Genomic DNA, 20,007 nt, shown 5'->3' with positions numbered 1-20,007 from the left:
TTCATCATCTCCGTGATGTCACTGTTCATATCACCCTTTCTCCTTGCTCACTCTTACTCTCTCCCTCACTGTATGTTGGGGATCAAACCCAGGGCTTTGAGCATGGCTGGGCAAGCACTCTACCACTGACCTAAATCTCCAGCCTGAGTCACATGTTCTCTCTCATGCCTAGAAGGTCGTGTTGCATGTTAAAAACCGCACCTGCTGTGCTCTCCAGTGTTCGAAGACACTGTTATCTTTATTTTTGTTTCCCTTTGAAATAAAACTGAATCTATTACATGCTGTATTTACTTTGTTCTTTGGTTTGCCGAGTTTTGTTAAAGGTCTAGCTTTGTAACCTAGGCTCTCTCAAGCTCACAAACCCTCAAATTCCTGAGTACTGGCAATGCAGGAATATATTACCGTGCCTGTCTTATGACTGTTTCTGAAGTATCCCAGTATGTTAATCTCTGATTTGACTCCTGTACAAAACTCTGAACAACACTACATTTTGTTCCAGGAGAAAAAATGGCAGGGGACTACAGCTTAGGGAGTGAGAGGGAAAAAAGGTCACAGGTAGATCCTTTAGAACATAAGTGCCCCAAAGATTAGTGCAGGTCTATGGCCGAAGACTAACCAATCTGATGATTTGCCAATCTGGGAGTGAAGAAAAAATTAAATCCCCCCCCCACCCTCCGCCCAGAGAGAATACAAACAAAAACATTCTTTGTTTCCATAAAAACAGCTGCAGGCATTGCCAAAGTAACTGTGTACCAGATAAAAAGTGTTTACAACCTCAAGGAGAAAGGCCACCCTACACAAAGTGATCCCTATGCTCTAAAATGTATAAATCAGTTTCAAATGGGCAGTTATTCCAGGCTGAGGCTTACAGTTCAAGAGACAGCAACTAGAGAGCGTTTCCAAGGAGAAGGGTCAGTGGTCACCACACACAGGAGGAACTGGATTCAGATCTGCCTCAGGAGCACAGAAAGCCCGGTATGACTGTGCATGCCTGTAAACCCAGAACACAGGTGGTCAAACACAGGCGGGCCCTTGGAGCCTGCTGGCCACCAACTTATCCCTAAACAGCTAACCAGCTTCAGTGAAAGAGCCTGTTTTCCAGGGAGTAGGATAGAGAGAGAGAGAGCCTGCTCAAGGTCCTCCTTTGGCCTCAGCGAATGGACCTGCATATATATGTGTTCACACATGTATGAATGTATGAAACAAACACACATAAAACAAACAAACAAACAAACTACCCAAGGCTGGGAAACCTAGATCAGTGGTGAGGTGCTTGGCTAGCATACACAAGGCCCTAGGTTCAAGTTCCAGCACTCAGGACTGGAAGCACATAAAGAGAAAACAAAAAGGTTTTGTGTGGAAGAATCAAGATGACCAAAAACCTAAAACCAGAGACTAAATGACATTGTGAACCTTTTTAGAAGTTAGTCCCATTGTCAAAAATGTCACCAAACGACCCTTCCTTTGTCCTAGGTCCATCCTCCTCTGCTTGGAGGTTTCCCAGGCATTTACTCGTCCTGAAAACATTTACTAAAATGTGGCATAAAGTGTGCCAAGTGCTTGAACGATCTCTGATGTTCCGTACCTCCATGCTGGAATGTTTCCAGCTTCTGCCCCCACCAATCCCCTGGGCCAGCCTCACCCCTCACCCGTCTTCCTTCCTTCCCAAGCACCCAAGATCCAGCCCAGCACAGAGTCCCTGCGACAGAGGACCAGCTTGGTGGTGCTTATGTTTGAAGACCCCCATCCATCACACAATGATTCTTCTATAAAGTGAGAAAGAAAACCTAGAAATATATAGTAGCAAAGAACACCCAATAGAAGCTGACAGTTTCCATCACTCCAGTGGAGAAATGTAGAATTGTCCTGTAGAGTTGCTACTGAGTTTCCAAATGATTCTCCTCAGCTCCCTTACTTACTACCTTCACCCACACTTCCTGAGGGCTGTTCAGACATCCCTCTGTGTCTTGTCTGGCTGGTTCTTCCCCATGACGCCGCTCCCCCATCACTCAGCCTTCCTATTCTTTTATTACTATTTACTTATTCCTCATGGCTCAGTCCCAAATGCACATGGTCCCTCAGGTGGCCCCACTGCACGGTCCCCGGTAACCTTAGTCTCAAAGAGATATGTCAAGTCCAAAGGGATTGTTGGCTGTCATAACTTGTTACCATGCATGGTCTAGTCCCCATTAAGAACTCCACAACCTAAAGTTCAACAGTGCTAAGGGTGAAACCCTTTACCCACTGAGATCACCTCCCTCATCAAACTCTAACTATTAAGCACAGCAGCCATGACCTGGCATTTAATGACTTATGGTCGGACTGCTGAGTATCACTGGGGTGCTTCTGAGCCTTTCCGTCAATTTAACCATAAACCCCTCTGGATGTCATCTGTGCATCCTGTGTCTCCTCTCTCACCTCTGGGATGGAATGTGCTGGCTCTAACCCTGTTCTTGGTGCTTGTTCCTCACTTTCTCTGAAACCCAGATCACTTGGGAAAGAGATTTATCTTGGGAAGAAAGGTGTGGGTAGGTCGGCCTTTACTGTCTTTACGTTTTCTATCAAGATTACATGTTTACCCCGCCCCCAAAGTCAGCCAAGCATAAAATATGAATTTACGATGCCACTATTTGGTGAGATTCTCTCTGCAAATTATAAACAACTCATGCATGTGCTTCCTGTCAATTAGAGGATACTGTGTGGAAGAGCTGTTCCAGCAAAGCCTGCTAAAACTGTCAAAACCCTGCTATTGGGAGGAAATCCTGCTGACGAAGGTATTTTCCACAGCACGCTGTAAGACTGCTGCCCAAGGAGGCAGCACCTTCAGAGGCTTGCGGTGTGGTTCTGCAAGCCTGTTTCTGGAGTGTTCGCCGTTCCCACCTCTCCATCAGTCAACTGGTAACTTCGAGGAGTGACTGAAGAGCTGATTAACAACTATTTACAGCTGAAAGATCACGTGGGGGGCAGCAGGCCATTTTCATAATTATATTTTATACACAGTAATTGCAGGCTGTGATCTGCTCACATCACCACAGCAGGCATAAATTAGGCAATGAAGGGTAGATGCTCTAACCAGCACTGTGAGGACCAGGCTCCTCTGGTGGGCCACCATCAGCTTATCAGTTCCTTCCTCCCACCTCAGGAAGGGAGCTGCTTGGCTTGGACTCACCATTCCCCTGCCTCAGTCTTCTGAGTGGTGGCATCAGAAGCCAGTACCACCGTACCCAACTAGTATTACTTCTCAAGGGAAAATGACAACCATCGGCTTCAGCTGGATGCTTCACTCCTAAGCAAACTGCCTCCAGGAGCTCCGATAGCCAGCTCAAATCTCCTCAGTAACCTGCTCTGCCCACAGGTTACCACTGTCTGCATCCCACAAAGATACAGTAACCATCATTGATTTGTATGTGCTTCTTAATTCTGGTCTCTATGTGGAACTTCTCTACATCATCAGCCTCAGAATTCTCCATCCATTTTGACTTAAAACAACAGAAAAATTAAAACTAATAAAAAGAGAGAGACAATGGGGAAAGAAGAAAAACTCCATGTCTTCAGATATGCACAGTTGTTGATTAGCTCCTAGGATGTTCTATTTGTCACCCTAGGAAATAAAAGAGAAACTCGAGTGCAAAAACAAGGCCTCTCTAATCCGGTCTAGTACAAGGCTCACTGGGCTGTAAGGCCAAGGCAGCCAACAGGCACGCAAGTACCTCATGAGGAAAGTGCTGGAAGCTAGTGGTGAGGGAGCAAAGAACCCAAGCCCAGTGTCACAAACACAAGAGGAAGTTTGAATGACCTGCCTCAAGACAAAAAAGAATGTCTACAGGTTGAAAGGAAGAGGCTTAGTCAAGGACCAACTAGTTATTTCTCCAGGAGGGAGAGACTGAGGCTTTCTCTGTCATCATGTTTACACACCTAACCACAAAGGCATTGCATTGTTCTATTTCACTTTCCAAAAATACAGCACATGTTCTCTATTGTTGAGCCAAACATGCTGAGCCCAAATATACCCAACCTGATTTAATCAGCTCTGGAACAGGCGGGATTTACTTGTATATTCTTTGATGGGGTGTGCTGACATTCTCAAAGACCATTTATGGGTCAAAATCCATTGCTTTACTATCCAGACTAGTCTAAACTGTGTCTAGAATTTTACAGATCTGCCCTTAGGAAGGCAGCTGCCAGTTCGCAGCGACTGTCTGACTCGGCAGTAGGTCTGAACACTGCCTGTCACTACAGTGTAAGCCAGGGCATCCTCCTGGGCAGCTGAACAGGCAGGCCTAAGAGCAGTAAAGTCAACTGTGCTCCCCTCCCAGGACTCCAACTTTACCCCAAATGGGGTTCTAGAAGACTGATATTCAAATAGAAGCAAATAATACAATAAACTGTCTTCATAACAGATTCTTCAACCATTTATTTAAGAAGCAGTGAAACAAATTGTGTCTCCAAAGGTTTTACGTTTTAAAGCAGACTCTATTTGCAAATTCATTCCTGTTGTTCTTTGGAATGTTCATAAACTCTTGATTAGCTTTTTACATACATACACACATACATACATACATACATACATACATACATACATACATACATATATTGTTTCAGAAACAATTTCAATGTATCCACTCAAATGCCAAGATCTCTAATAGTAAATCTGGAAGAGCAAAAGGCACACACAGGCCAGGCCCTGACCCAGAGAAGTTAGAATTCCAATAAGTCACAAGAAGAAGGCCCTGAGATCCACCCTACAGGTAGCATGGTGGACTGAGAGGGAAGAGCCCTCCCACTTTGGACAGCAAGAAGGGAGAGAGGCAAAGGGACCAAGGGGAAACAGCCCTGTACTATGTTTTGAAGAGAGGAGGGAAGGGAACTGGATGTCACATAAGGAGTTCTCAGACAAGACCACAGGATCAGTCAGGGTGGAGGAGGAACCTGGCGTATTTATGGTGAGAGAAAGCTGCACAGATAGACTAGAACAGGTCAGACTGCCCAAGTGCCAAGCCAAGCATCCAGACATTTGGGTGTTAGCCACTGAGGGCCAATGGGACTCTGCCAGGCCACCTGAACCTAACACAGGGACTGCATCTCATTAACAGAATGACTTTTTTCCTTTTACACGGAAGCAGAATTCAAAGGGTAAATTACTAATCACCTCATCTCTGTTAATTATCTCTTAGAACCTGGTACTCACCAGTAAAAGGTCGACACGAGACTAAGCATGCAGTCTCCATCTGCCTTGCCGCTAACATACAGAATATGAGCAGGAAAGGATACCTCAGGCCTACAGCAAAGGGTGATGAGGCAGGCAAGTCACGCCATCTCTGTGGCAGAAAGAACAAATCCCACAGCATCCACTCCATTTCACAAGCTTAGGTTAAATATTTGGAGGAGAAAATGTCTTTTAGTTGTCCACCAGAAGCTTTTACTTAAAATATTTCTAGAATCTTAAAAACAGGATCTTTTTTTTTTAAAAAAGATTTATTTTTTTATATGTAAGTACACTGTAGCTGTCTTCAGACACACCGGAAGAGGGCATCAGATCTCATTACAGATGGTTGTGAGCCACCATGTGGTTGCTGGGATTTAAACTCAGGACCTCTGGAAGAGCAGTAAGTGCTCTTAACCACTCAGCCATCTCTCCAGCCATAAAAACAGGATCTTAAGAGACAAAATTTCTATGTGGCCTTCACTCAACTAAACACATCTGGCCTTGTGACTTACCTAAAGGACAGGAAAGTTTATGCTTAGCTTCCGCATGACCCCACGCTGCCCTTGATACTTGGTTTCTGTTCCATGAACAGACCATGAGTAGTTGGAGGAAGGGATCACGGCTGCACACTCACTCTGTATCCTAAAATAAACACTAGGAAGTAAGAGTCCCCGGAAACACACAGCAACTCACCAACTCAAATCACTTCCAAGATATGATCTCCTCTAGGCTTGAGCCATTAGTCACAACGGTTTGTATGAGGTAGAAGAATCTGAGACCTCAGAGCTACAAAAGAACTTTTCAAAAAAGCAAAAATCAACTTTATTGGCCACTGGAAAAATTCAACTTAGAAGTCACACCGGCACGCCTCTCCTCAACCACTAACAGGGTGAGAATTAGAAAGAGAGGGCCAGGTTTGGCAGCGCATGTCTGTGATCTCAGCATTTGGGAGGTGGAAACGGGAGGAGCTCAAGCCCATCTTCGCCGATATGGTGTGCAGGCATGTTGAGCCTGTGTCTCCTGGGCCACATGTCCTGCCTGGGGCAGCTATGAGTAAGCCCAACACAAAAGTCACTATGTTTACCTAGAGCAGGAGCGGTTTGTGATTTCCGCTTTTAAACTTGATTTCATGGTTCCCGAGCAAGAGCTCTGTAGATGTTGCAGCATCAAAAGGGTAGGTGTCGCCGTAGGGCAGCTGTTATCATGCTCGCATTGCACAGTACCAAAAGGTGGATGTGTTTGGTAGTTCAAAGCCAGCTTGGACTATACAAGGACTTGTCTCAAGAAAAAAAGAAAAGACAGACAACTGAAAACTGGGGTTGGCAAGGATACAGAGCCAGGGATACCTACATGTCAATGCAAATGTAAAATGCAATAACTTTGGAAAACAATATGGTTGTGCCTGAAAAACCTAAGACACACACACATCCTAGGAATCACCAATTCTACACCTCGGCATACTACAAACCTGTGCCCACAAGAACTTACAAATGTGGACAGAAGCATTATTCATAATAGCCAAATAGTGAAAACAGCCTAAATAGTCATCAACTGGTAAACGGACAGACACAATGTTTTATATACAATAAGAGAACAGCCATACAAAGAACGCTGGCTTATTCTACAGCAGGGGCAAACCCTGAATACACTGTGCTAAGTGAAAGAGGCCAGACCTAAGGGGTCCATATTCTATGACTGTACCCCCACAAAATGTCAGCAAAGGCAGACAGGGAGCTAGAAAGCAGGATAGTGGCTGTCAGTAGCAAGGGGAAGGAGGGAGAGGACAGTGACTGGTAAAGGACATGAGCTGGCTTTCTCAGGTGATGTTCTGGAATGAAATAGTTGCACAACAGAGTGAACACATTTCCAACCACTTAAATGTACAATTTTAAAAGGCAAATTTTGCAGGATGTGCATTACACCGCAATTAAAAAACCAACCAAACAAACAATAATACAAGAGGAAGTCTAATCTCTTAGGAGTCAAGTATCTTGTTCAAGACTCAGAGCTGACTAAAGGAAACCACTGCAGCTACACTCTGGAGCCCACAGCAGCCACCTCTACAAGAACCAGGACAACGTTATGAGCTAAAAAAGGAGTGTAGCTTCAACCCAGGCACTTCACAGTCACACAGCACACAGTCACACACTCAGATTTCTCTTCCCTTTCCTTTTTTTTTTTTTTTTTTTTTTTTTTTTTTTGAGATACTGTCACCCTGGTAACCAGGTCTATTTTCAAACTCAAGATCCTCCTGCCTCTGCCTCTGGGGTCCTGGGATAACAATAACAGGGTACATCATTGAGCCCAGCTTGCTCACTCTAAGGCAACCTTATGATGCAATGTTGTCTGTCCGCTGGTCCTATAGGCAGAGCAGTGCTTCTCAACAGGAAGCGGGTGCTTTTACCTCCAGGGAGCATTTCAGTATGTCTGGAAACATGTTAGCTGTCAGGCACTGAGGCCAAGGGTGACCTAGCAGATAGGATCCATACATGTTGCTCTGTCTAGAATGCACAGGACTGTTGTCACATGGGAAAGAGCTACCCAGCCCAATCTACCAGTAGCGCCACAGTGAGAACGCACATGAGGGTCTGTCAGAGCAGCAGCTCTGCGGCTGCTGACTGCAAGACCAGAACTTCACTACCACCAATCTCGGGAGTGCTCACTTTTATCTGTGCAACAAACCCATAACGGACTGTGTGAACACACTGCTTCTGTTTAAACGTCAGGGTGTCAGGCAGCCAACACAAGGCAATGAAGCCCACCGACATTTAACAAGCATTTGGGGATTTTATTTCTTTCCTTCCCAAAGCTGGCTCCCGTCTTCACAGAGCATGCATCACCATCAACGTAGACCTGGGTTTCCCGATTCTGACAGACGCGCATGCCCACGTCTACTGTAAGAAAAAAGGCACAAGCTCAGTGGCAAATCTTACAGTTGGGAAAATTTGGGAGTGGTAGGGGCTGTGGAGACTTCAAGGGTATTAATTCCTGATGAAGGTACCACCCACATAACTCTGGGGGACCTGTGTCATGCTGCTATGCTGAGGAGAGGTGTGAGGACCACAGGATTTCTTCACCCACCTCAGGAAGAGAGGCCACCCTGATTATGATTTTGTGACACAGATACCTTACAGTACCTAAAATACACTTGCTCAATATTTCCAAAATTGTGGAGTCCACGTTAGCTTCCATAAGCGGCATTAGCTGTAGGTCTTCCTGAGGCTGGGTTCAACCTAATTCTGGATCCATTGTCTGATTACCACAGGAACTCTTTCCTCGTTTCAATCTAATAGCTCACTTAAAGCTGGAGAATCACAAAGACGAGAATTATTATCTCCTGAAACTGAGTCGACCACTCCTGCCCGAGGGCAGATGTGCTGGTCACATCCTTCCCCTTGCACTAGGAGGCCACCCACATTCCAACAGGCCTTCTGTCACCAACAATCTGAACTGCCTCCACTCTCTGCCTCCTCTCTTGCATTGAACTCTCACAGCAACATACTGACACTGCCCCCTGGATACTGTTTTTGTACAGTAGTGACCAGGCCGTGGGCATTCTTCTCCCAGGAACTGAAGGTCCAACACAGAAAAGAGGAGGGCACTGATCCACCTACCACCTAACCCAGCAGATCTCCTACTGATCCACGGCCCCACTAAATCAAATATCTCCACCCTTGACCTCACCTCTGGGTTCCAGACATCCCTTCAACCGCTCTTCTTCCTTTTACCCTATCTCCCTCCAATCTGACACATACAGTCAGTTCTACCTGACTTTGTCACACACAGCAGTACCATCATATTTGAAGCAAATCACACATTTGAGTTTCATGTCACTCAACAAAACATTAAACAGTCCCTTAAGTTGTTCTCCCTTCCCTTTAATAGGGTTTCTTCCTCTGGGATAGAGACAGGAAATTGAATGATGACTACATCTTATTACTGCAAGGAATACAAGTAATAAACACCAAGTCCCCTGGAACTTCCTACATGTGGTATAAATGGCAGTCACTATTACTGTTAGGAAATCTTACCTTTCCACTTCAAACCTTATCCCTTTTCAACATTTGCCAGTTCCTGCAGAAGCAGAACCATAGCTTTCTCCTGCCCTATAGACACTGTGCCTATAGCTACCTACTAAGCAGCAAAGTGGGGACTCTGGAACTGCTCGAGAATTCTGCCCCACCCCATTTGTAAAACTCAAGCCTGCGCACTCCAGTTATTCTAGTCAGCTTGATGGTTTACCACAGCACATGTTCTCCCGGTCTCCAGTCAGGGGTTCTTCTGGTGGGCAACGTGGGGATGGGAAAAGCACAGGGCACAAAACTAAAGGACGAGGCTTAGATCTCAGCACATGTGACCACCCTGTGCCTTCACATTCTCGTCTATAAAACTGGCCTAACTAATCACAGTTTAGAGGATACTTGCAAGGATTAAGTAGAGAAAAAAAAACCCTACCATATTGCTGTGTACAGGTGAAAAATAACTGTTCACCCATCCTTTAAACACTACAGGTCTGGGAATCAGAACGCCTATTCCAGGCGTCTGTTCCTCCTGTTTCCGTGGTATTCTCCATAAAGGCCCCTCCTTCTGCCTCTTTTACCGCCACCTACCTGCCCATCTGATAGGGCTGAGAGTATCTGCCCTAAATTACAAAGGCACCTCAACTTCAGAGTCTTAACTGTGGAAAATGCCACTGTGGGGTGTAAGACAGACTGTTGCCACTTACCCATGGATTCTACCCGTGTCTCATGTTTCTCATCCCTGTTACTAATAGACTTGAAATCCTCCGCATCCATTTACACAACTCTCAAAGACACAACACAGTGCAGTCTAAGACCTTTCAATAAGAGCTGGGGACCCAGCCTGGACCCTCGTTCCTCTAAGCCTGTAGGTCCCACTAGAAGTCACCCATCCTACTCATCACAGACTCCAAAGCAGCTCTCTAGGAAGACACTGGCCCTTAGTCCTTTATGCCATTTAGGAAGAAACAGGGCAAGTCTCAGAAACTGTAAGTCAAACCAGGACTCTAAAACTGGACACTTTAAGAGAAAGAAGAGTACTCATGGGCATATTACCCGTTGGCAAATTACACACTGGCACCGCAATAAGCCGTGCTTTAAATGACAGTACAATAAATGAATCACCTAACAAAGTGAAAAAAAAATTATAGCAAGACACAGTAATTGCTTATGTCCAAATAATATGCTCTTTGTTAATTTAAGTTCAAACAGAAAATCATTTACACTTAAATTACTACAAAACTCTCCTAAAATTATCTCAAAACGCACTCTCAGCTGAGCATTACTCGATCCATCTGGGGATGCTTAAGGAACTCACGAGGTTCAAGGTCATGGTTTTTTATTGCACCTATTATACTCTTCCACTGCTTCTGAGGAGAATGACAGTGACCAGGACAGTGCATCATCCTGGCACTCTGTGGGGTAACTCTCACAGCAGCAATCTAATCTGTCACAAACCCCACATTTACAGATGAGCAGCTGAGGTCTCTCAGCTACCTTCCAGCTCTTACCTTCCACCTCTGGGTCACGACCTGTCACTCCAGACAGGAAGTGAAGCACAAGTCCTGAGGAATGCTGCTTACCAGCTTGCTTCTCCTTGCACTGCCTCAGCTCCTTTTATACAGCTCAGCCCCACACTCCCAGGCAGGCTGGATCCTCCTACTGCAACCAACAAGTTAGGAAATGCTCCGCTGGCCAATCTTATGGAGGCCACTCCTCAACAGAGGTTCCCTCTTCCCAGGAGACTTGTCTGTATCAAGCTGACAAATGAACCAGCACATTCACCCTTCATCAGTGGTGCCAATGACTCTGACAGTCATTGCTTCAACCACAATGTGCACAGCCTATCCCATGAACCGATGTGTGTGTGTAGGGGTTGAACATAAATCCAATCTAAAATTAAGTAAGATGACTCATACTCAACACAAAGTTATTCTTTTTTTTAAATAATAGTAAGTATTAGGAATGTGTAGGGCTGGGAAGTTAACTCAGTTGGCAAAATGCTCCTTGTGTAAACCTGAGAGTTGGAGTTCGATCCCTAGAACCCATCTGAACAGTCCGAGTGGTGGTGCATACTTGTAGACCTTGGCCCAAGTATGGCAGAGAAAGGCGGATCCCTGAGGCAGGGAAACCCAAACCACGAGAGATCCTGACACAGAAAACAAAACAAAACAAAAGAATAAAATAAAAACAAAATGGAGATTGATGGTTCTGGGGGATGACTAAAGGTTGATCTCTAGCCTTCACATACACATGCATACATATATGTACCATATGAACATACACTTCCCCCTCCTCCCAAGCTCTCATGAAACTCAGGCTCCTGTCAATCAGGGTTCCCGGCTTGTGGAGGAGTCAATTCTCAAAGGAGCACCACCACTAAAGCAAAGAGGCTCTGAGCAGCAGCGGGCCACAGCGGAATGCCATGAACTAAGTATTCTGCATCCCACCCGGGTGCTGGCTGGGCCGGCTGGGCTGGCTGCTGCTGTTGTCTTTGCTCTGTTTTTTATTTCAGGCTGGAATGCAGCAGTAGCTGCTGCCTTACATATGACATTTACCAAACACCACTGATCTGACCTGTCAAGCAAGCTACTTAACTGGGTCTTTTATTCTCAATCCTTCTCTCCAGCTCACCACATCCAAAAGGGCAAAACAAAACAAAACAAAAAAAACTTCTGCCCCTTCCAAGCACTGGGCCACCACCCATGGGGAAACATCCTTCAGCAGTCAGAATTGGCTACTTCAGTCATGGCCAACACAGTGCTGTTGTTCTGGGAGATCCAAAGTAGTGCTGGCCAGGGGCCACCAAGGTCTATAACAACGCAGACACACCCTGATGTACACCTCACCCTAGGCCTGATCAGCAGGTCAGTTCCAGGAAACCCCTCCTTAATTTCTGCCAGGCACTGAGCCAGTCCTGAACAGTCAGATTCCCTCAGGGATAAGCTGTCAGTGGTGACCGTCAAAACTGTCGGATTTGGGTGAGGAGGCAGCACATGACATCACAGGACAACACAGACCCTCAAAGTGCCTTTCAGGTGGACGGGGCTGTAATTCAGCCTTTGGTTCCACTGCAAAGTTGTTCCGACTCCAGAAAGGAAACATTCAATTACATGCTTTTCCAAGTTGGATTTCTTTTTTAGAGTTTGGGGGAAGAAAATAACCTAATATACAAGAGATAACACTTCTGACCCTTCAGTACTAGTCAGCTCCTAAGTCAGCAGCAGATGCCAGCAGATAAGCTTGTTAGAGAGGAGAGAGGGAAGCTGCGGGGACAGACTACTCAGTAGACTGCTGCAGGAGAGTATGTTGGGACGTAGTTCTTGCTCCCAGACCTATTTAGAACTGTAATGGACCTATGTGTTCTGTGTGTGGTTAGTCAGTTGTCTTTCATCTTTAAATATTTTATTATTTGACAGTTTTATACATGTATGTAAGATATTTTGATCACGTGCACCCTCCATTACCCTCGCTTGATCTCCTTGGCACTCCTGCTGAACCCTTTCTTCCTCCCAATGGGCTCTCCTTCCACGACGGGTGTGTGTGTGTGTGTGTGTGTGTGTGTGTGTGTGTGTGTGTGCGCATGCGTGTCTGTCTGTCTGTCTGTTCCACTGGATTTAATGGGAGTGTCTTGAAGCAGGTAGAGATTATTACTGAAGAACGGGCCTCTAGCCAGTAGCTATACCACTGAAGAGAATGATGCCCTCTCCCCAACAGTCTGCTGAGTTTTTATAAACTGACTTTTGGTAAGTGAATAATTTCTTGATCTCATTTTTAAAATCTGCATTTCAAAATATAATACTTAACATTTCCGTATATGTAATGATCAGTAAATCAGGCCAATTTTCATTTTAAGTAGTAAAATCTCTTTGTAAATATAGACTTTCTATTCTGTCATTCTTTTTTTAATCTGAGAAAAGTATAACGTTTTATAAATGAAATATTAAAAAAAGAAACTAACTGTAACTGTGCTGGAGACATTACTCCAGCACAGAGTGGACAAAGTGCTCATCGGGCACACATGAGGACCCGTGTTTGCATCTCCAGCACTTGTGTCTAAAGACAAAATCAAAAAAGCCAGGCAATCTGACTACCTGTAATCCCAGTGCATGGAGTCAAGAGAAGACAGGAGGGTCCTTGACCCACCCTGGTCAGGCTCACCATCAGTGAGAGACCCTCTCTCAATAGTAAGGTGGGGTGTGATAAAGGCAGACACCCAAGGATGACCTAGGCCTCCACTTTCATGTGTGTGAACTTCTGTACACCTCCCTCAGGGTACACACACACACATACACGCACACACACACACACACACACACACACACTCCCACTGAACTTTTGAGTCTTTTTCACACTAGCTTTCCTTGTTTGTGTTTCTTTTTATGTATTTATTTTATTTATATGAGAGCTCTATCTGCTCATGTACACCTGCACGCCAGAAGAGGAGCATCAGATCCCAGTACAGACGGTCGTAAACTACCATGTGATTGCGGGGAATTGAACTCAAGACCTCTGGAAGAACAGACCCAATGAGCCATCTTTCCAGCCCTTGTTTTATTTTTAAAAAATTGAAAAACAAAACAAGAATGATGTAGTCTTGGACTCTGCCTAGAGTGCAGAAACCACCCTGAACTTCATATGACAAATACTTGTCAAGATAGAGCTTAGGCAGATGGTTTGAAATGCTGACTCTATGTATCTAAACACAAATGGATTAAAAAGTCCCTAATTTCACAAAGGAATCCATGCTCTCAGTCATACTCATATGGACAAATTTAATTTTTTGGTAGAAGTGTCAAAATTGGGAAGCATTAAGACATACAGGAAGCCTGAGGCCAGGAGTTCCCCTTCGATGGTAATAGTCTCCATTCCAAGCAGCAACTTCGCACAGACTACATGTCCATGCAAGCTGCAATCTGGCTGCTAACTTTAAAGTAAGTGTAAGAAACTGGCCCAGAATCTTTCCAGTTAAAGAGAACAGTTCTACTGTATAGCTCAACCCTCACACTGGACATGGCTCTAGACTCAATTAAACGTGCCTCAAAGATACTGAAGTTCCAACTTCCCGTACCTGTGAATGCGACTTTATTTGGAAGTAGGATATTTGTGGATGAGTTTCTTAGGATGAGGTCTTTAGAAAAGGACCTACTGCAACAACTCAAAAAAAAAAAAAAAAAGGAAAAGGGGGGAAAAGGGCATTTGAACACCAAGACAGACATAAGCATGCACACAGGGAGAATGCCACATAAACACAAAAGCCAAGACATGCCAACAGATCCGAGGGGCAGATTCCCCCTAACAGTTCTCAGAAGACCAACACTTGGATCTCTAACTCCAGCAGCAAGAAGAATGAAACCCATTTCTGATAAAATCAAGCCTCACAGCACTAGGAAACAATCGCAGTCTCCCCTCACCTCCACGCCCTTGGGCCTCAAGTTATCCTTGCCTCTTTGCATTTTTTCTTGCACAACCTCATCTGGAAGACTGCTCCTCACTCCTCCACCAGTGCCCTGCAGCACCATTTCTGGCCAGGGAGCCACTGACCCACAGGGCAGCTCTCTGTGCAGATTGACCTGCAAACTGCAGGATGTCAGCATCACACACTCACACACTCACTCTCTCTCTCTCTCTCTCTCTCTCTCTCTCTCTCTCTCTCTCTCCCTCTGTGTGTGTGTGTGTGTGTGTGTGTGTGTGTGTGTGTGTGTGTACAATGTGACAGAGACCACGGAGAGAATTTCACTCTAGAAGCTTAGGAGCCAGCTGTCAACCAGGGTTTGACTCTGGGTCAGGATAGCAACTGAACATGATCTGGTTTGAGTCGGTTCTCCTCAGCCTCGTCACCTGTGACCCGGCAATAGCTATCCTGCCATAGGACAGTGAAGATCTAAGAAGGTAAAAGTCCCAGAGAGCCCAAGCAACAGCTTGCTAGCTCCTATGAGAGTCAAGCGAATTAGCCTAGAGTCCTGTTACTGCGCATGATCTGTCCCAACTTTACTTCTGTAGAACACTTTTCTGAGGCTTTCTTACTGAAGAGCTTCACTGAACACATGCTACAGGGAAGCAACAGCTTGAACTGCTAATTGCATGCTTAAGATAATAATCAGCTGTGCACAGCAGCAAGGACGTGGGGCACAGCTGCAAAGAGCCAGGCAACTCCAGGCGGTGTCTGGCTGTCCTCCCCCTTCACACCCACCTCACCTTAACACAAGGCCACAGCAAGCTCTCTGCTTCCAACCTTCCTTTCCAATGTCATCTTGTCTTGTTCCCGAATGGTGACTCTCCAACATTCGGAGATATACAATATACTGCCATCCAGCCCATTTCCCGGACTCAGGAAAGCATCCCTCGAGCCGCTGGCAGTCCTTGACAGCTTAGCTTGCATGCACAGCTGAAGGCAGCAATGATTTGGGCCGTGTCTATTCTCCTGACCATCCTAGCTAGAATACAGTACTTAACACCATCTGACTTGGTAGTAGGGTTAGGGCTCAGTGGGTAAGATACCGGCTACACAACTGTGAGGACTTGGGTTTGAATTTCAACCTACCTAAAGAGCCAGGGAAGGAAGCCTTGCACACACCTGTAACCCCAGTGCTATGGGCAGTAGAGGCAGGAGGGTTGCTGGCCAGCAGCCAAGCTCCAGGTTCTAGGAAAAGACCCTGTCTCAAAGAAATAAAGTGGGGAACGATAAAACAGAACGTCTGATATCCTCTTCTGGCCTCTACAACGTGCACGCGCGCACGCACACACACAGAGTGAGAGCGAGCCTGGTACTGAGGTTTCGATGTTTAAAATAAGCACATGCATCAATCAATCAACGCAAGAATCTGGCTTCCATTTGCATCTTACTGTGCACTGACTTCATAAATGACATTAGGGCAAATCACTTCGCCTCTATGCCCAAGCTCCCTTCTGTGTGAAACTGTTGTGGTTGAATTTCACTTCTGTAGATCTGGGCTTCCTGCTAACTCTCAACGGAGCCACAGAACTTTAATAAATGGTCAAAAGATGGCCATGCAAAAAGCATACCTCTTGCGTCAATGAAGACTTTATTTGCTTGTTGATAAATTTTAGTCCCAGGCAAGGAGGAAAGCAGCCTTCTGAAAATCCCATGCCTGAAGTCTCCCCTTGAAGGGCAGAACCCTGCTGTCTGAAGGACAAAAGGCACCAAGGAGCAGACAGGCTGCAGATGCTAAAAACATCTCCGAGCTGCAGAGCACTGTGGAGTCTGAATCCACAGGCTTCCTTTGGGAACGTGAAGAGTCCACCTTGTCATCTGAAGATGTCCACAGGGGCATCTGCAGCTCACCCTCCTCCCATGCACCTCCACCTCCAGCCTGAGAAAGCGAGCTCCAGAGCACTCTCCCTGCAGGCTGCCGCCACGTGCATATTTTATGATCCTAGCGTATTCTTTCCGAATCTTACATCCAGCAATATATCCCTCCGCTGCCTGTGGCATTTCTATAGGATATTCCCATTCCCGTAAGAGGTATGTCCTTGAGCTGCAAGTCATTACGGAAGGTTGCACCTTTTCTAGCTGATGTCCTCACCTGGTCTGTGGATGCCTCAAGAACAGAGACCACACCTCTATCTCTTAGGCTTCCCTGTCAAGATCAAGGACAGAGCTGGGCAGGGTAGGGGCAGACCAAAGCAAATTCTGTTTAGTACAAGAGTGAAAATAACCTTTTAAAATTAAAGTCACAAATATTTTAATATATTTCCTGGACAAAGTTACCAAGACCTCCCCTGTCAGGTACACATACATCATAAATTAATATTTTAAATGACCTGTAATGGTAAACATGCCCATGGTATAATGTGGTGTAGTTTTTATTACCTAGTACAAGCAGGCTTCTCCCTGAAGCTGGAGAGGTTGAAAAGACACTGACCCTTCATGTTAGTCATTCCTACTGTGGAAGCTCCAGAGCTCATGAGAACCAGAGGAGAGGAGGACTTTCCCTAAACACTCTGTGTAAATGTCCTGCTGCCTGGGTTTACTTAGCTAGGTCTAATTCCCGTCACATTCCTTCCTTGCAGTTTAACATACTTTAGCTAAAACCAATCTGAGATGGGAATTAACACTGTTTGTTCTTTCACAGACGGGTACAGGATAAAAAAAAAAGTGCCACCAGTCAACCAACACCAGCAGAAGAAAATCACAGCCTTCCCACAAAACCTTAATATAGATTAATATTGTAAGTACCATTAGCCTCCTCAACTAAGAGTTCCTTATGGCTAAGAAGTCAATATTCTTGCAGATAAGCATAAACTTTATATAACCTAAAATATCAATACTGCTGCACAGAAAAACTGTACATGAAATAAGAGATTATATTACAAAATGGGGAGACTAGATGAGTGTTTCTAAGACCTGAAAAGAGTACGTTTTCAAACAGCAGACCAAAGTGCATAATTAGTGTTTACAGGCTGTGTCTATGTGGTAACTGGGGGTAACCTCCCAATCTGAAAAACCACATCAGACCACGGGGATCTGAGACTCAGTTAAAAAACCAAAGTGGAAGAACTCCACTTTGAAGCTAACCAGTCTACAGTTCAAATGAAACAAGCTGGCATGAGCTTCACCCACATTCACTCAACTGACAGGATGAAAGCATTTTGAAAGGACAGCACAATTCTGCAGGCCTCAAAAGCCTTCATGGCCCAGGAGAGAGAGAAGGGCAGAGCTTGGGCGGCGCTGGTCCCCACACTGGGCAGCACACTAGAACTTACTTCTTCAATTAAGTTCCATGTACAAAACATTAAACCCAGACTCAAGTCCCACAGTAGGCAGACACCAAATACTCGTGTGTTAATGGAATTGATGAATCCAAGTCACAGGATGCAGGTCTGGATACATGATGGGGAAGACAGGTAATTCACCTCTGACTTTCCCAACACAACGAAAGAGTCACCTCTGAAATCAATAAACTGCTTTTGAAATAATTACCGAAGCAGGTAGGTTCTTGGTGGGACCAAAAGCTCTATGGTGATCCATTTAAATAAATCTATGTGGGAGACAGTACATTCCACTGGGCTCGGCTTTAACAGGGAAAAAATGTTTAAGAGGCACCTATGACTAAGCAATAGCAAAAAATCGAGGAGTTTGAGAGCCGAAACCTGCCCGCACAGACAGGTAAGGCAGGGTTTCCCCAGCTACCGTGTCCAGTAAAAACTTGGTCCTTCTAGTAAAAAGATTGGGCTAAGAGTTTCAGTGGTTTACGGGGATTTTCTAAGTAGTATTTTATTCTGCCCTCTACCCCACCCACTTAAATTCTAACACAATCTGCCTACTGGGCAGGCAACTAGCCAGACTAAACTTTACAACAATCATTCTTGTACTTTCTTCCACATCTGATTAAGTATCTGACAAAGGAGACTTTTAGAGATACAGTTTAACTCTTAACTAAGGCAATCAAGTCTTAATAATTAAGTAAAACATGACTGACCCCCTACACATGCATTACGTGTGTCTCAGTGGACTTTCCATCACACATGTCCATTAATTCTTAAAGTGTGACATCTCTAGTGATTTAACTTCTTTTAAAGAACAATATTCCCCAAAGAAGTCAACGCTCGACAAACAGAGTAGCTAAAGATAGAAAACACTATTTATTCTTAAAAGGAAATTTACCATAGCTGAAGAACAAGGGAAAGGGCAAATGTAAAAAAGTATCTGTAACACCCTAGGCTAAAAAGCGACAAAGAAATCAAATAACTGCTTTAACAGGACAAGTGTGGTTTACTCAGGTGGTTTACTCTTTGCTCAGGTGTAAAACTAAAAAAGAGTTGCTGGGATCGAGAAGATGAGGAGCAATTAAAATAAAAAAAAGTGTTTCCTCCAGACGTCAGGTCAGCAAATCAAAGTAGTCTAAACTCCCATAAAAAACAGAAGCCGACGGGGTGTTCCAAGTCTGGAACCTCTAAACTCAGCAAAGGGCCGCTGGAGCCAACACCTGCGGCAGGGGACTAGCTCCCATGGTTCCCCTCGCCAGCGGCCAGCGCGGGCAGTGTGACCCCAGCGCGTCAACCGGGTCCGAGCCCGGCGGTCACCTGCCCGCGCGTCTTCTACGGGCGCACGCGCCGCGCGTCTCCCGCGATCCCGCCCGCCCGGCTCACCGCCACGAAGCCTGAGCATGAGGCGACGAACACGCGGACCACCATCCTCTCGCTGCGTCAGGGATCGTTGTTGACACGGACACAGAAGCTGAACGCGACTGAGGCTGCTGCCGACTCCCGAGCGACCGTCGGGAAAGACCGCAGAGACACGTCTGGCTCCCGCCGCTCCGCGGATGAAAGCCCAGCGCCTCCGCCGCGGGCTGAGCGGGAGGCGGGTGGGGCCAGGCGGCCGCGGAGACTGACGGGAGTTGTAGTTTCCGTGGCGCCTAGAGTGACCAGGCACTGCGCCCCTTCCACCCCACGCTTGCTTTTGGTAAATTAATCGTACACGCAGGTGGTTTAGGAAGGACCCGGAGGCGGAGAAGCTATGTGGCGGGAAGCCAGCTTACGAGGAAGCAGCAAACTAGACAAAGGCTGGGTGGTGCATAGTCCAACCAAAGCTTGGGTTTTGTTTGCGGTGGAGACGGGTGGAGCATGCTCCATAAGAAATAGTCGGGGCTGGGGATTTAGCTCAGTGGTACAGCGCTTACCTAGGAAGCGCAAGGCCCTGGGTTCGGTCCCCAGCTCCGAAAAAAAGAACCAAAAAAAAAAAAAAAAAAAAAAAAAAAAAAAAAAAAAGAAATAGTCACAGAGCTGCGGAGACCCACTGTTTTAGATACGTGCACAGGC

The 20,007-nt window shown here is 45.7% G+C and overlaps 1 protein-coding gene across 4 annotated transcripts in view; it reads right to left on the bottom strand.

The window, feature by feature from the left end:
• Positions 1-19,576, bottom strand: part of Sh3bgrl2 (SH3 domain binding glutamate-rich protein like 2) — a 92,040-nt gene extending 72,464 nt beyond the window's left edge. For 2 of the 4 annotated variants that reach the window (NM_001389251.1, NM_001389250.1), the window contains exon 1: positions 19,339-19,531. In NM_001389251.1, the coding sequence (NP_001376180.1) occupies positions 19,339-19,383 (45 nt within the window). In that variant the 5' untranslated portion in view covers positions 19,384-19,531. Of the gene's footprint in view, positions 1-19,338 lie in introns of all 4 variants that reach the window. The other 2 variants (XR_010054016.1, XM_039081966.2) reach the window with 2 other exon arrangements.
• Positions 19,577-20,007: the final 431 nt, after the last annotated feature.

The sequence above is a fragment of the Rattus norvegicus genome, chromosome 8 (genome assembly GCF_036323735.1).
Source record: "Rattus norvegicus strain BN/NHsdMcwi chromosome 8, GRCr8, whole genome shotgun sequence".
Classification (NCBI taxonomy): domain Eukaryota; kingdom Metazoa; phylum Chordata; class Mammalia; order Rodentia; family Muridae; genus Rattus; species Rattus norvegicus.
This window is presented reverse-complemented; position numbering and strand designations above follow the sequence as displayed.